This window comes from Marmota monax, unplaced genomic scaffold (assembly GCF_021218885.2).
Source record: "Marmota monax isolate L192 unplaced genomic scaffold, Marmota_monax_Labrador192_F-V1.1 WCK01_AAM20220418_F8-fsc00018, whole genome shotgun sequence".
Taxonomy (NCBI): domain Eukaryota; kingdom Metazoa; phylum Chordata; class Mammalia; order Rodentia; family Sciuridae; genus Marmota; species Marmota monax.
In genome coordinates, this window is record NW_026692201.1 from 4,985,956 (window position 1) to 5,001,586 (window position 15,631).

Sequence of the window (15,631 nt, forward strand, 5' to 3'; positions counted from 1 at the left end):
ATTTAATAATTGAATATAAAATAAACCTGGTCAACGTAGCATTCTTCTTGACTTCTTCCATTAAACCAACTTCTTCTCTAGTACTTTGTTCCTCCAGTACAATCTTGTTTTCTTCAAATGATGCAGGAGATGTACTAATGACAGGTGAAAAAACCTCCTGATATTCATGAACAATTTTGTGATTTACATTATCTGGGATAAAAGGGATATGACTTTTATCCTTTGAATGAACATCAGGAAACACACATACTCCTACTGCAGAAAAAAATAGGAAATTAAAATTGACCCAGTATAAATAGATATCCAAGTGAAAATTAATTCTTCAACATTTAATAATTATAAAATTCTATGTTATTATTAAAGATTGTTCTTTTTGGATCCAAACTTAAATTCATGATCTCATATTTCATTTTGGGGATTTGACCTGTAATGAGCTTAATAATTCTTATGACTAAAATTTTGTGCTACTGAAAGTAATGCATCCCCCCCGCCTTTTTTATAAAATTAATGGCCTATATACTTGAAATTATTATTATTTTTTTTAGTTGTAGTTAGACTCAATACCTTTATTTTATTTATTTATTTTTATGTGATGCTGAGAATTGAACCCAGCGCCTCACACATGCTAGACAAGAGCTCTACCACTGAGCCACAATCCCAGCCCTGATCTCTTCTTTAATTACTTCCAATAATTGCATAATGCTGAATGGATTTCAAGACAGGACTATCTTCATTTATTAGCTTTTAAGATCTATATTTTATGTCTTCAAGATTTGTGACAAGTGTTACTATAATACTCTGTCATTGAGAATGAAGCTCTATAGTATAGGGAACACAAATCATACTTTCCTAATAAATATAGTGTAACAAGCATAAACATCTAACAACTAAAATGAATGGCAGATAAGTCATTAACAAAGTAATTACCAGAAACACAATTAGCATGATTTTTCACTTAATGAAGTTAAAGATAATCAATGGCAAAGACCATAACTTGTAAGTCCAGCTCAATATATTAAAAAAATCTAGATTGGCATTGTCTTTTGGCTTCTGTCCAAACTATCACAACAGTTTAAATTCTCTCAATGATTGTGAAAATCTTTTCAAGCAGCAAATCCTTTGCTAACGAAACGAGTATAAAGTGACAAAATAACCTCAATTAACCAATGATGCTTATGATGATAAACATAAGCCATTAGAGCAACTATTCAATGAATCCAAATTATTCTTTTCTTTTTGGTACCAAGGATTGAACCTAGGGATGCTTAACCACTAAGCCACATCCCCAGCCCTTTTAATTTTTTGAGACAAGGTCTCACTAAGTTGCTTAAGGCCTCACTAAGTTGTTGAGGCTGGCCTTGAACTTTTGATCCTTTTAGCCTCCCAAGTTGCTGGGATAACAGGCCTGTATCACCACACCCAGCTTCAAATTATTCTTAATAAACTAAATGCACTATCTCAAAATGGTTTTCACCACACCTAAACGGGCTGACAGTGGATGAGGACAGGCACAGTGGTAGGGAGGCTGAGGCAGGAGGATCTCAAGTTTGAGGGCAGATTCCGCAATTAAGCAAAGCCCTAAGCAACTTAGCATTACCTTGTCTCAAAAAATAGAAAAGGTTGGGTAATGTGCCCCTGGGTTCAATTTCCAGTACAATCTAAAAAGAAAAGATAGCAAGAGGGGGAGGATGGATCAACACATAAGTATTACCATTTCTGGAAAACAACAGTGATGACAATTTCAAATGTAAAAGGCTTATTTATTCAAAACATGGGTGTAATTTCTTAACAGATTTTAAGTTTTTTTTCTCATTGGTAGGACTTAGCTTTCACTCTTACCATCACCCTGTTCAGTGCTGATCTCTGACTGCAATACTAGATCTCCCATTGTTAGTAAAGTTATGGCAGCTTCAGTACTTCCATCATTGGTACCTTGTGAGGAAATATAGCAAAATTAAAACAGAAAAACAAATCTGGCAATTAGTTTACTTTAAAAAGACTGTTAGCTCCGTTGTTTATTTTCTAGCAATGGGTTTCAACATCCTCTGTTATTCCCTTACTAGTGCTTTGTTTTGTTCAGTTTATACACTACAAATTTAAAAAATCATCAACTGGTGGCTCTTATTTACTAAACCATTTTCTCCCATAAATAATACATTCAAAGAAAATGTCCTCATCTGTGCAAATTAAGAGGAAATGCTCAACAAATACTTTTCTGAACTTTCAGCTCACCTTTTAAAAGTAGTATCCCAAGGATTTAAGTTTATAATAAAGATAACATACAACACCAGAACATTTTTGTTCAATTCTTCAGCAAAGTGACTCATTCACTATGACCAATGCTAAATCACTGTGCTAGTGCTAATCAAGTAGTTTTAGCAGTTTCCTTAACAGTTACCTGGTTCATCTTGGGTCTGTTCACCTGTGGTTATTTCCTGAAAGAGGAAAAGATAGGGAACATCAGAAGTATTTCCCCCAAACACATGCACTGTCTCTCAAGAAGTACTACATTTTATAGATCTTTCTATATCTTTAGTTATAATAATATTTTAAATTTATGATTATTCATAATATTTCATAAACAAGAAGAAAATAATAGCAAATTCTTTTCTCTCTTGCTTCTAATTTTACCTCTTCTTAAATGTAAGTTTTAACTCTAATCATACTGCTTTGTACACCTAACCATTTCTACTTTTTCACTTTTATAATCCTTCAAGTCCAGTCAAATCTTAGTGAGACCTTCCTCAACAAATAAAAAGGAGTGAGGATGTAGCTTAGTGGTAAAGGACCCCCAGCTTAAATCCCAAGTACAGACTTAAAAAAAAAAAAAAAGAATGTCCACTCTCTAAGAAACATTTAACTAGAGGTTCTACTCAGGGAAATTAAGCAAGAAAAAGAAATAGCATTCAGATCAAAGAGTGTTGCAGGCTGAACTGTGTTCCCCACAAAAATATGTGACCCTTATTCCAATATATCTGGTGTCCTTATAAGAAGATGAGAAAAGACACAGACACATAAACAGGGAAAATGCCATGTGGTATTGGAGGCAGAGAATGGAATTATGCTGCTCAAATCATGAAATGACAAGCACTGCCAATAACAACCACCATGGAAATCATGAAATTATTTCCCCCTCAGAGCCTCCAGAAAGAACCAATACACTGTGATTTGGGGCTTCCTTCTAAACTTCAGAACCTTGAGAGAAAAAATTTCTGTGGCTTTGAGCCACTTCAGTTTGTGGTGCTTTAGAAAGCATGAAGTAAAACTAACTGTATTTGCAGATTATATGATTTTGTACAGAGAAGATACTAAGGCATCCACTGAAAAATGAGTTTAGCAAAGTTGCAGGATACAAGATCAATATATAAAAATCAATTTTGTTTCAATATACTTGCAATAAACAATCCAAAAGTGAAATTAAGAACACAGTTCCAATTACAATAATGGTAAAAATAATAGCACACTTGGAAATAAATTTAGCAAGGAAGTGCAAAGCTCACATTCTAAAACTACAAGCCATTTTTGAAAGAAATCAAAGAAGTTCTAAATAAATAGGAGGACTACGGATGTAGCTCAGTGGTAGAGCTACAATGGTGGGTGGAATGCTTGTAGTATGCATGAGGTCCTGGATTCAATCTTCCAAAAAAGGAATATACCCCATGTCCATGGACTGAGAGTCAACATGGTTAAGGCTGCAACTTCTTCCAAAAGATCTATAAATACAATGAAATTCCAAACATAATCCCACCTGACTTCTTTGTAGAAACTAACAAGTTAATTTTAAAATTCATATGGAATTAAAGGGACTCAGCCAAAATAATTCTGACAATAATAAAATATTTATTGTATTTATTATTGCACTTCTCAACTACAAAACTTAGTACAAAGCAACAATAATCAATGTAGCATCACTAACCTAAGGATAGCTATGGGTCAATGGAAAAGAATTAACAGTCCCAAAATAAACCCATATATCTATTATAAACTGATTTTTGACAAGGATGCTGGGACCATTCAATGAAGTCTCTTCAAACAAATGGTGCTAGGGCAACTGAATAGTCACATACAAGAAGGAAGTTGGATAAAAAGATTATCACAATATTTACAAAAATTAACTCAAGATAGATCAAAGACTTAAACTATAAAACTTTTAGAAGAAAAATAGTGGTAAACTTTTATGACTTTGGATTTGGCAAAGGATTCTTGATATGACACCAAAAGCAAAAGCAACAACAACAACAAAATCAATCAGGAGCCAGGCACAGTGGTGCACACCTATAATCCCAGTGACTTGAGAGGCGGAGGCAGGAGGATCATAAGTTCAAAGCCAGCCTCAGCAACTAAGCGAGACCCTAAACAACTTAGCAAGATCCTGTCCCTAAATAAAACATAAAAAGGGTTGGGTATGTGGCTCAGAAGTTAAGAGCCTCTGGGTTCAATCCCTGGTACCAAAAAGAAGAAAAATAAAACCAATTAGACTTTCATCCAAAGTAGAAATTTTTGTGCTTTAAGGCAAATAATCAAGAACATGAAAAGATAGCTCATAGAATGGAAGAAAATATCTATTAATCATACATCTGACAATGGAATTGTACCTAGACTATATTAAAGAATTCTATGGGATGGGGATGTAACTCAGTGGTAGAGCAACTGCCTAGCATGTGTAAGGTCCCTGGTTTAATCCCCAGTATCTCACACACACACACACAAACACACACACACACACAAAAAAAAAACCTTACAACTCAAATAATAATAATAATAATAATAATAATAATAAAATAGACCAATTAAAAAAGATCTGGGAGCTGGGGTTGTAGCTCAATGGTAGAGCAAGTACTTGCCTCACATGTATGAGGCACTAGGTTCAATCCTTAGCACCACATATAAATACATAAATAAGTAAATTATTTATTATTTACAACTAAAAATAAAAAAAATAAAAATATAAAAGATCTAAATCAACATTTTCTCCAAAAAAATACTGATGGGCAATACACACATAAAAGATACTCAACATCATTAGTCATTAGGGAAATGCAAATCAAAACCATAATGAGACAATACACTCACAAGCATAGATCAAAAGAAGTCAAATAAGTGTGGGCAAAATGTGAATAAACGGGGACCTTTAAATACTGCTGATCATTATACAATATTATACTATTTCTATAAAATGCCCAGAATAAGAAAAATCTATAGGCAAAAAGCAGATAATTGGCTGGGCACAGTGATGCACATCTAACTACTTGGGGAGGCTGCAGCAAAAGAAGAGGATTACAAGTTCGAGTTCAGCAAGTTCTTTATGAGATCCTGTCTCAAAATAAAATATAAAAAAGGGCTGGGAATATAGCTCTAGGGTAAAGTGCCCTGGGTTCAATTCCCAGTATCAAAAAAATAGTTGGTAATTTGTTCCATAAGCCTATAGAGATTTGCAGGGGAAATAAGGAGTGACTACAAATGGATATGAAATTTGTTTTTGAGGTGATAAAAATATTCTAAAAATTGATTTGTCATACTTGCACAACTCTGTGAATATACTAAAAAAAAAATCACTGAACAGAACACTTTCAATGGGTGAACTATACAATGTGTATATTATATATCATTAAAAGCATTTTCAAAAAGTTACAATTCCGTGCTGGGTCTGATGGCACACTGTAATCCCACCACCTTGGGAGGCTGAAGCAGAAGGATTGCTAGTTTGAGGCCAGCCTCAGCAACTTAGCAAGGCCCTCAGCAACTTAGTAAGAACCCCGTTTAAAAAAAAAAGTTGGATGTAACTCAGTGGTAAAGCATCCGGGTTTGATCCCTAGTGCCAAAAAAAAAGGACAATTCCAAGTGTTCATTTGCAAAAACAAGGTTAAATACTAAATATGGAAGAATGGCAAACAAAATGAAACTAAATATATTTTAAGTAATTTACATTTGACATAGATTTAATGCAATAGAATTTTCATATAAAAGTCTATCACTTATTAGCCTTTTGGCTAAGATCAAATGTAAAGTCAACAGGGACATTAAAAGCTCTACTCACACACACACACAAAAAAAAAACCAATGCTTTCCAAGTCAAATACAAAATCCACGACTATTCCCAAACTTTTACTATTTATACTAACAACTCCATACATGAGAGAAACAGCAAAGAACTGAAAACTTAAAGCAATCAAAGTAACCCTATAGTCTTTTGAAAGTAAACAAAGGACAAAAGACAAAACATTAACATGGATACTTACAAATGATGATGTATTCGAATTTTTTTCTTCTTTTACTTCCTGAATAGATACATCTGTGTTTGAAAGCTCATGTTCAACAACAGTTACACATCCTATATCTGCAACATTCTCAGTTATTTCAAGCTGTCAAAATAAATGTTTTTATTATTTTCCACATGAACAAATAAAATTAAATTTCAAATGAAGGAAACAATTTACATTCACACAAAATTTAAAAAAAGAAATGTGATTCTAAAAACTGATTGATAGCAATTTGTCAAAAGTAAGACATTTAAAGTTTTTGAGAGGGCTGTGACTATTGCAACCAGTAACCAAAAATTTTAAGGCTTAATCATAGTGCCTGGCATTTCATTTCTCATCCTCCCCACCCTGCCCCTATTTTTCCCCAATTTCTTCCATTTGTTAACATTTATGAAGTGCTTCCTAAAAACCAGAGGGATATGGGCATAGAGGCACAAACCAAATAAGGCACATTTGGTCCCTGCCTTCAATAACTCACAATATACAAGAAACACAGTAATAAATGAACTATACAGTGTCATAAATGCTATAATAGAGAGGAGTTAAAGTGCTTTCAAAGACTGATCATCACTTCATCCCCAGTACAACAATCTTTTCCCAAAGTCCCAAAGCCTACACGATTCTTGACACCCATGGAAATGGGTTCACTCACAGTTATTCTCATGTGGCAGCCCTACTAGTCAAAGAGCCCCTATGATCAGAGTTTAAAAAGACACTAATTTAATCTCCTAAAATATATAAACTACAGTATGGCTCCTATTCCCTTATTAACAGAAAGATAAATGCTGCGCCCCTCCCCTGACTCAGGCAATGGCAAGGCCCTACTGAGGTGGATGGTGCAAGGCGTCCATCCTCTGGAGGAGTGCAGTATGTTTCTGGGAATGGGCTGGTTTGTTTTTGTATTCCTTTAATAAGTATAGTTGAGATTTCAAGTATGAAGGAAAAAACATGACTTTCCCAATTAATGCAACTACTTCTAAGAATAGATCTGTTTGCTCTAAATGCAATGATTCAGCTGTGGAGCATAAATTGTTAATGTCTAATGAAAACTCCCTGTATTCCTGTCAAGGAAGTTTTTGAGAAATTAAATTAAATCTAGAGAAGAAGAATTAATGTTAAGAAGACAGATTAGTGCTTAGTACTGGGCAACTTGTTCTTGTTCCTGTGCACAATGGTTTGTGCTCTTACTCTTGTTTGATCAAAATTAATAACAAGTTAACCACTTGCCGTAACCATGGCACCAGTTCCAGTCAGTAAGTCAAGAAAGAATAGTCAAGGTATAGGCCAATAGTTGGGACATTTCTAACTATTATTAAAAGTTAATTAAACAGAAACAGCTCAAAGCAAAACGCGAACTGAAAGAAAAAATGCTTGCTTATGCATAAGCCAAGATACAGTCTTCTATTCTAATTGTAGCTACGTAATATTTTGTTTCTTTGAATAATGATTCCTGTTTTGTAACCACAAAGTACTGTGAGCCTGCCAAAATGAAAAGTATATATGATCAACTTCACAAGTAAAGATTGGGATCAGCACCTTCACTTTGGTGTCTGTGTTGTTTCTCCACCCCCTTTTGCCGACTCCTCACCATCTGTCTCCTGAGACCCCCTGTTGGAGCTGGACTCCGACAGATAAGTATAAAGCACTATGTGATTCAATAGAATCTATGAGTATAGGAATGAAGTCTGAGAATCTGTCTTCAAGATGTAGTTACTAGGGCTGAGGTTGTGGCTCAGTGGTAGAGCGCTTGCCTAGCATGTGTGAGGCACTGTGTGTTCAATCCTCACCACCACATAAAAAAATAAAAAAGCAAATAATGTTTATTTTTTTAAAAAAATAGTTACTACAGTTCTTTGTCTTTCTTCAAATGTAAAACTAAGAGAAAAATCTTCATTAATATCCAAAAGGTCTGGAATGAATTTAAAAATTCAAGAGATTTGTGAAAATAAAATATATTCCTAAAAGTTGGAAATGGGTAGGGAAAGGGAATATTCTAGATAATTTTAAAAAGTTGGTTCTTCAGGCTTCATACAGCTTACCAAGGCTGTATTTTTTTAATAAGAGCTATACTAAGATATAATTTACATACCATAAATTCATTCTTTTCCTCGAACCCAGAACCTTGTGCATGCTAGGCAAGAGTTCAAAACCTGAGCTACCCCCAACCCCAATTCGCCCACAAAGTGTACAATTCAATATATTTTGGAATACTTATAGATGTGAGCAAACATCATCACACTCAATTTTAGAACATTTTCATCTCCTCAAAAAGAAATCCCATACCTATTAGCTATCACTTTTCCAACTTCTCCCCTTCATTTCCCACTCCCTAGGCAACCACTAATCTATTTTTTCTATAGATTTTCCTACTTTGGACATTTGATATAAGAGTAATCATGTATGTGATCTTCTGTGACTGGCTTCTTTCACTTAGTATGTTTTCAAGTTTCATCAATATTAGAGCTTATATCATTTCATTTTATTTCAATGCTTTTTAAAGAACATATAAACAAATGTTGACATGTAAACAAATGTTAACATTTAAACAATTTTCATTTTAGTAAGATGACTAAAAGGAATATAAGTTTTCCCTGTTAAATTATTATTATTACTGCTATTAAATAAGAAGATATTCTGTGTTAATTCAGGGATACATATTGAAATCTGACTTTCAGAAATTAATTTCTTTTTTTTAAGAAATTAATTTCTGATATCAATTTTCACTACCAATCTACCTTCATGCAAAGAAAAATATAAAATATATAACTAAACTATCTATCATGTAGTATACTAATCAGCTGTCTTTCCACAAAATTCACTATTCTTCTGTTTGATTTCAACTAAATCTTTAATTATCTTTACTTTAAATTTTTCATTACAAAAAGCCACCTGTTTTTGTGTCATTTTCAGTTAGTTTCAAGAATCTATAGTATGCTATGATTAATAGTGAATAAAATAAAATTAAGTTTTGATTTTCATTCTTAAGTGTGACTCTACAGATTCAGGCAATCCATTACATTACTTCTTAATGGATCTACCTTAACAGTAAGGTTAACTTTAACATTATTTGAACTGTTTTATGTTTATGTTTCCCACTGATTATCCCTACCACAATTAGCTAACTCTTGATTCTACTTCAAATGACTCAGAAACCATTATGAATTCTTAGACAAAACTGATTCAAAATGCTTCTCTTTAGTCAAATGACTGGCTAAAACTAATAGAACAAAAAACTTTGAATTTACAAAGTTGGAATACTAAACCAAGAGGAAAAAAGAGGAGGAAAAAAAAAGACTAAGGAAGCAAAATATGTTCTACCTCAAGCTCATTAAGATAACTACCACTTTAATTAAAAGTGTACAGCTGAGTACAGCTCAGTGGTGAAGTGCAGTATCTAGAATTCATGAGGACCAGGGTTTGATTACCAGAATAGCAAAAAAAAAAAAAAAAAAAAAAAAAAAGTTAGAAAATAACAGCTGTTGGGTAAGGATATGAAAAACTAGAATACCTGTCACTGCTAGTAGTAAAATGATATAGCCACTATTAAAACAGTGACAGTCACTAAAAAAGATTCAATATAGAATTATTTTGTAATCCAGTAATTCTACTTATGAATACATCCCCCAAAAGAACTGAAAGCACAGATTCAAAGAGATATTTGTCTTACATGTCCACAGGAAGACTAATTAGAATAGCCAAAATGTGGAAACAATTTAAGTGTTCATTGATGGACAAATGGATGAACAAAAGGTGAGACAGACACAAAAATATTATTTATCCTTTAAAACAGAAAGACATTTTGGGCTAGCCACATAGCCCAGTGTCAGAGCACCTGCCTCATATGTGCAAGAATCTGTCTGGGTTCAATCCCCAACATCACCAAAAAAACCCACGAAATTAGGAAGGATATTCTGACATATGCTATAACTTTATAAATGAACCTTGAAAACATTATGCTAAGTAAAACAGGCCAGTCACATAAGGACAAATACTGTATGATTCCACTTGCACGAGGTTCCTACAGAGTTAAATTCAGAGACAAAAATTAGAATGGTGGTTGCCAAAAGTTCAGAGGTAGGAGAAACGAGGGATTATTGATTAACAGGTATAGAATTAGAGTTCTGCAAGATGAAGAGTTTTGTGAAAGGATGGTGATAATGGTAGCACTGAACTGTACAGTTAAAAAAAGTTAAGATGGCAAATTTTATATAATGTGTATTTTATCAATTTTTTTCAAAAAAGAATAAAAAAGTCCCTTCTATATCAACCAGAACTAAGTCTGACCCTATTATAAAAAGTTAACAGGAAATATCTTCCCAAACATTTTAAAAATTAATAAAAAAAAGTATATTAAGCAACTTCTACATAAAAGTATAGGCAGAATTCTATCATTATTGTTCTACCGGTTCCCTTGCTGAGTCTTGGACATAGGGGCTGAGTAATCAGAGGACGTCACACTTTTAATGATTCCTTAAGCTATTCATTAGGTCCTAAACAGATTATATCTGGTGGCAGTTTATTTAGAAAAGAAACTCTTCAAATCCTAATATCTACTAAGAGAAGAAATAATGATCCATTAAAAGAAAAAGGAAGAAAAGTATAAGTTGATGAAATGTTAAAGATTCAAAAATTATTACCTCTTCCATTGTTTCCTCAATCTGAGCAGAAACAGGTTCAGGGGATCTCAGACCAATGGGAACAAACACTGGTGCCTTGTTTAATTCTTCTGGGGCAAGATGATAGTTTTCTTCTTCAAAGTCAGATTCAAAATCTTCAGTATCATCTTCATCATCTTCCTGGGAAGCCCGAAGAGTCACTAGCGTTGACTTGGAAGCTCTAGGTTCCTTCTTTGAGGTTTTACCCCGAGTTCGTTTTGATCCACGCCCTTTAGTGACATTTGGTTTGATCTTCCTATGTGTTCTCCTTTCACTATGATCTGTCTCACACACAGAGGCAGTACTGATAGTTGTTCTTCGATCCAGAGCAATTTTGGAGGAATCTGATTCTTTTAACAATTGTGGACGGCTATATGTTTAATCAAAATAACAATATGGTCATATATGCAATAATTTAATGAAAACCAAAGTGTTGAGAGTGAAGTCTCAGTTCAGTCATTAAAACGAAAACTCCCACCACCAATTCTTTTAAAGACTTATGCTGTGAAAATAATAATTAACTACTACTTATTTCTCATTAAGAATTCTGCACAGTAATGTTTAAATTCTGGGCTATTTTTCCCCATTATAAGTGGTGGTAGAGATGAAATTTTAAAAAACTTGTAATTATTAGAACAAAAAGGGATAAAATACATGGAATAATTATAGACTGTGGGATCAAATAGTGATACTTATTTATCTTACTGGGTGAATAGTTTAGGTTAAAAGAAAAAGGGCAGACAAAAAATTTATCAGAGCAATGCTGTTTTCTAGAACTTAGGTTCCTTCCTGCTTTCTTCAAAAACTAAAAAAGAACCGGGTGTGTTAACACCTATATGTGATCCCAGCAGCTCAGGAGGATTGTGAGTTCAAAGCTAGCAATGGTGAGGCACTAAGCAACTCAGTGAGACCCTGCCTCTAAATAAAATACAAAATAGGGCTGGGGATATAGCACAGTGGTTGAGTGACCCTGAGTTCAATCCCCAGTACCCGACCCGACCCCTGCAAAACAACCACCTAGAGAAGGGTACCATTCATTCGTGCTTATAACCTCATATGAATTAGTACTCTAATAAACATTACTCTTTGATCAGGCATTTGCTATTATCTAATAGATTTGACACCCACAAATTATACATCTGGGTGTACAACTGAAAATCAGAAAAAAGTAAAATGTAGTAAATAAACACTAAAATTAGGAAACAGACAGACTTATAAATAAAAAACAATCTCACTTCTGTTCATAAGCCATGTTTTTGCCCTAACAGTAATTTAAGGTAAGACATCCATAAAGAATAAGTGATTTTTATTTCCTACTCTATTTGTTAAAGAAAATATTACCTTGTTACTTTACTGAGATATTGCTCTTCTACAATTGAAGACACAGAATTAGTTCCTACATTTTCCTCTCCAACACTTCCAGATGGTCCAACTTCTTCTAATTGAGCATCTTTTTTGGCCAAACTAGATTCTCTACAGCCTAAAAAATCTTTTCTTGCTGAAACCTCCATAGATGACAGATTCTCCGCTTTTTCCTTAAATTTAAGATGAAAAAAGGTAATATTACCACAGAAAGAATCTCTATGTAAATTTAACTGTTTGTTTAAAACTCTAATACTGCACAGATACATAGTGATCAGTTTCTAAATGTTTCATGAAAACAGTTATAGTATAAAAGTCAAAATTAGCCAGTTACCGTGGCACACACCTATGATCCCAACTACTCATAAGGATAAAGTAAAAGGACCACAAGTCCAAGACACGGTGGCACACATCCATAATCGCAGCTACTCAGAAGGGTAAAGCAAAAGGATCACAAGTTCAAGACCAGGCTAGCAATTTAGTAAAATCCTGTCTCAAAAAATAAAATGATCTCAGCTACCCAGGAGGCTAAGGCAGGAGAATTAAAAGTTTGAGGCCAGGCTGGGCAACTTAGCAAGACCTTATCTGGAAATAAAAAATAAAAAGGGCTGGAGATATAGTTCAGTAGTAGAGTGCCACTGAATTCAATCCCCAGTATTGCAAACAAAATAAAATAAAATAAAAAGGATTAGGGATGTAGCTCCATGACAGAATAATTGCCTGCAATGTATGAGGCTCTGGGTTCAATTCTAGAACCACGCAAAAAAAAGTTAAACTAATAAGGTGTGGTGGTACACACCTATACTCCCAGCTACTTGGAAGGCAGAAGGATCACAAATTCAAGTGAGACCCTGTACTAAAATAAAATTTTGTAAAAGGGGTTGGGGATAATAGCTCCATGGTAAGAGTACTTGCCCACCAAGAGGAAGGCCCTAGGTCCAATCCCCAGTTTTGCAAAACAAAACAAAACAAAATAAAATGTCAAAACTGTATTTCACCAATACTCTCCTTCACAATTCTGACAGAAGAGAGCCTGCTAAAAGAAATTTTCCCCCAAAACTTACTTTTAGAAAGAAATGGATGTCAGAATTTCCTTGCTGTGGCAAATTATCTTCTTGTTTGCTTGTCTTACTTTGATATGTACCTTTTTCTATACCCGGTTCCTCTTTCTTACTGTGTGCCCTTCCCAAATTTGGTTTTGACTTTGGGAATTTCCTTCTTATCAATTGTGCTGGAGTAGGAACATATGGTTTATTTTCATGTCTGAAAGGAAGTGTAAATCACATTGAAAAAATAAAATCAGAATTCCTTATTGATATAACAGCTATTCAATGATGTTGGATACAAACCAATTCTAAATTCAAAGCATTATATACAAATTGGAGATAAAACCAAGTATGTAAAATAAACTCCTACATTGCTGATATAAAAGTAAAAGCATATAAGCTTTTATAGCTTCCATTTTATGTATATATTGGGAATATTTTTATAATATGTATCTTTTTTACTTTTATTATTGATTTTGATGTGTAGTTTCATGCTGCTTTAAGTAATTTTTAGAGAAATAACTGAAATACCCAAAACCAGTAGCTGAAAATAATTTCATAATGGTACATCAAGCAAATGCCTTCTATTAGACTCTAAAGCCTACACAAATACACAATAACCACCTGGGCCTTCTGGCTCAAAAGCAGGCTTGAGGTTAAGAATCTATTTTTCTACCATATTTCTGAAGGCTCACAGAAAACGCGTGAGGCCCTGGGTTCAATTCCCAGCACTAGGGATGGAGTGGGAAGGAGAATACAACTCTCACAGAAAAGGGTTTATTGACAGTCAATGTCATTTAACTTAATCCATTTGTATATGACATATCAGACAAGGTTTTAACATTCAGTAGTAGAATACACAGCTTTTAGGACAACCCAAATATCAATCTTATGGTTTCCCAGAAATATTTAAGCAACTGGCAAGGAACTTCATTAAGAAATATAAAACCTAACATAAATTTTGTTATATGAGTTCTCTAAAATATTTGTATTCAAAAACTAATCTGGGGCTGGGATTGTAGGTCAGTGGTAGAGTGCCTGCCTAGCAGGTGTAAGGTACTGGGTTAGATTCTCAGCACCATATATAAATAAATAAAATAAAGGCCCATCAATAACTAAAAAAGATACATTTAAAAAAAAAAAAAACTACTCCTAAGAACATATTTAAATAAAATATCTAGAAAACAAGTACATAGACATTTCCAAATATACCAATCTTACAAAGTTCTAGTAGTAAAACACCAGGAAAGTTCACATCATGTTTAAAAAGATACAATTCTGGCTAATGCATGCCAGTATAAGCTAAAGTATTTGGGAAAACAAGTTATATTTAAGTTAATTTAAATAAGTTATACTATAAGTTATACTACAGCTTTATCAATTGTGATTTTGCAAAGATATTGAAGAAGAAAAATACATACATAAATTCAACGTGCTTCTGAGATGAAAAGAAACAACAAAACATTAGACATAAGAATAAGCTATTTTAAAACTAAAAAATTTCAAATTTTACAAGTAAGCTGAGATGGTTTCTCTTGGCCACAGTACAGCAACAGTTGGTATAAACTTTATGATCTAGAAAAAGTTAAAGATTAAGACAGGGGACTAGGGTTGTAGCTCAATGGTAGAGTGCTTGCCTAGCCCACATGAGGCACTGGGTTCAACCCCCAGCACCACATAAAAATAAATAAAATAGCCGGGCATGGAGGTGCATGCCCGTAATCCCAGCAGCTTGGAAGGCTGAGGCAGGAGGATTGCAAGTTCGAAGACAGCTTCAGTAATTTAGCAAGGCCTAAGCAACTCAGTGAGACGGTCTCTAGATGAAATACAAAAAAAGGGCTGAGGATGTGACTCCTAAATTCAATCCCCGGCACCCACTCCCCCAAAAAGAAATACTAATATTAATAATAAATAATATAAAGATATTGTATCCATATACCACTTTAAAAAATATATAAAAAAAAAAAGAAAGAAAAGGCACGGGATTGATTTCTACACAGGAAGTCTTAATAGTTAGAATTCTCTCATTAAAAAATACAAAGGCTAAGCTGGGCATGACTGTAATCCCAGCAGCTCAGGAGGGTGAAGCAGGAGGATTTCAACTTTAAAGCCAGCCTGACTGTAATTTAGCGAGGCACTTAAGAACTTGTCGAGACCCTGTCTCCAAATAAAATATTTAAAAAGGGCTGGGGATGTGGCTCAGTGGGTTAAACGCTCATGGGTTCAATCCCTGGTACAAAAAAAAAAAAGGCTAAGCATATTTGAATCATGAAAAGCTTCTTTCAGGAAACACTGTTCATATATAGTA

At 34.0% G+C, this 15,631-nt stretch overlaps 1 protein-coding gene across 8 annotated transcripts in view; it reads right to left on the bottom strand.

Moving 5' to 3' along the window:
• Bdp1 (B double prime 1, subunit of RNA polymerase III transcription initiation factor IIIB) overlaps positions 1–15,631 on the bottom strand; it is a 94,479-nt gene that overhangs the window by 22,320 nt on the left and 56,528 nt on the right. For 7 of the 8 annotated variants that reach the window (XM_046427417.2, XM_046427422.2, XM_046427411.2 and 4 more), the window contains 7 exons: positions 13,342–13,540; positions 12,257–12,450; positions 10,898–11,285; positions 6,240–6,362; positions 2,399–2,435; positions 1,840–1,932; positions 27–255 (listed from right to left, as the gene is read on the bottom strand). In XM_046427417.2, coding sequence (XP_046283373.1) covers positions 27–255; positions 1,840–1,932; positions 2,399–2,435; positions 6,240–6,362; positions 10,898–11,285; positions 12,257–12,450; positions 13,342–13,540 — 1,263 coding nt within the window. The remainder of the gene's footprint in view (positions 1–26; positions 256–1,839; positions 1,933–2,398; positions 2,436–6,239; positions 6,363–10,897; positions 11,286–12,256; positions 12,451–13,341; positions 13,541–15,631) is intronic. The other variant, XM_046427430.2, reaches the window with a different exon arrangement.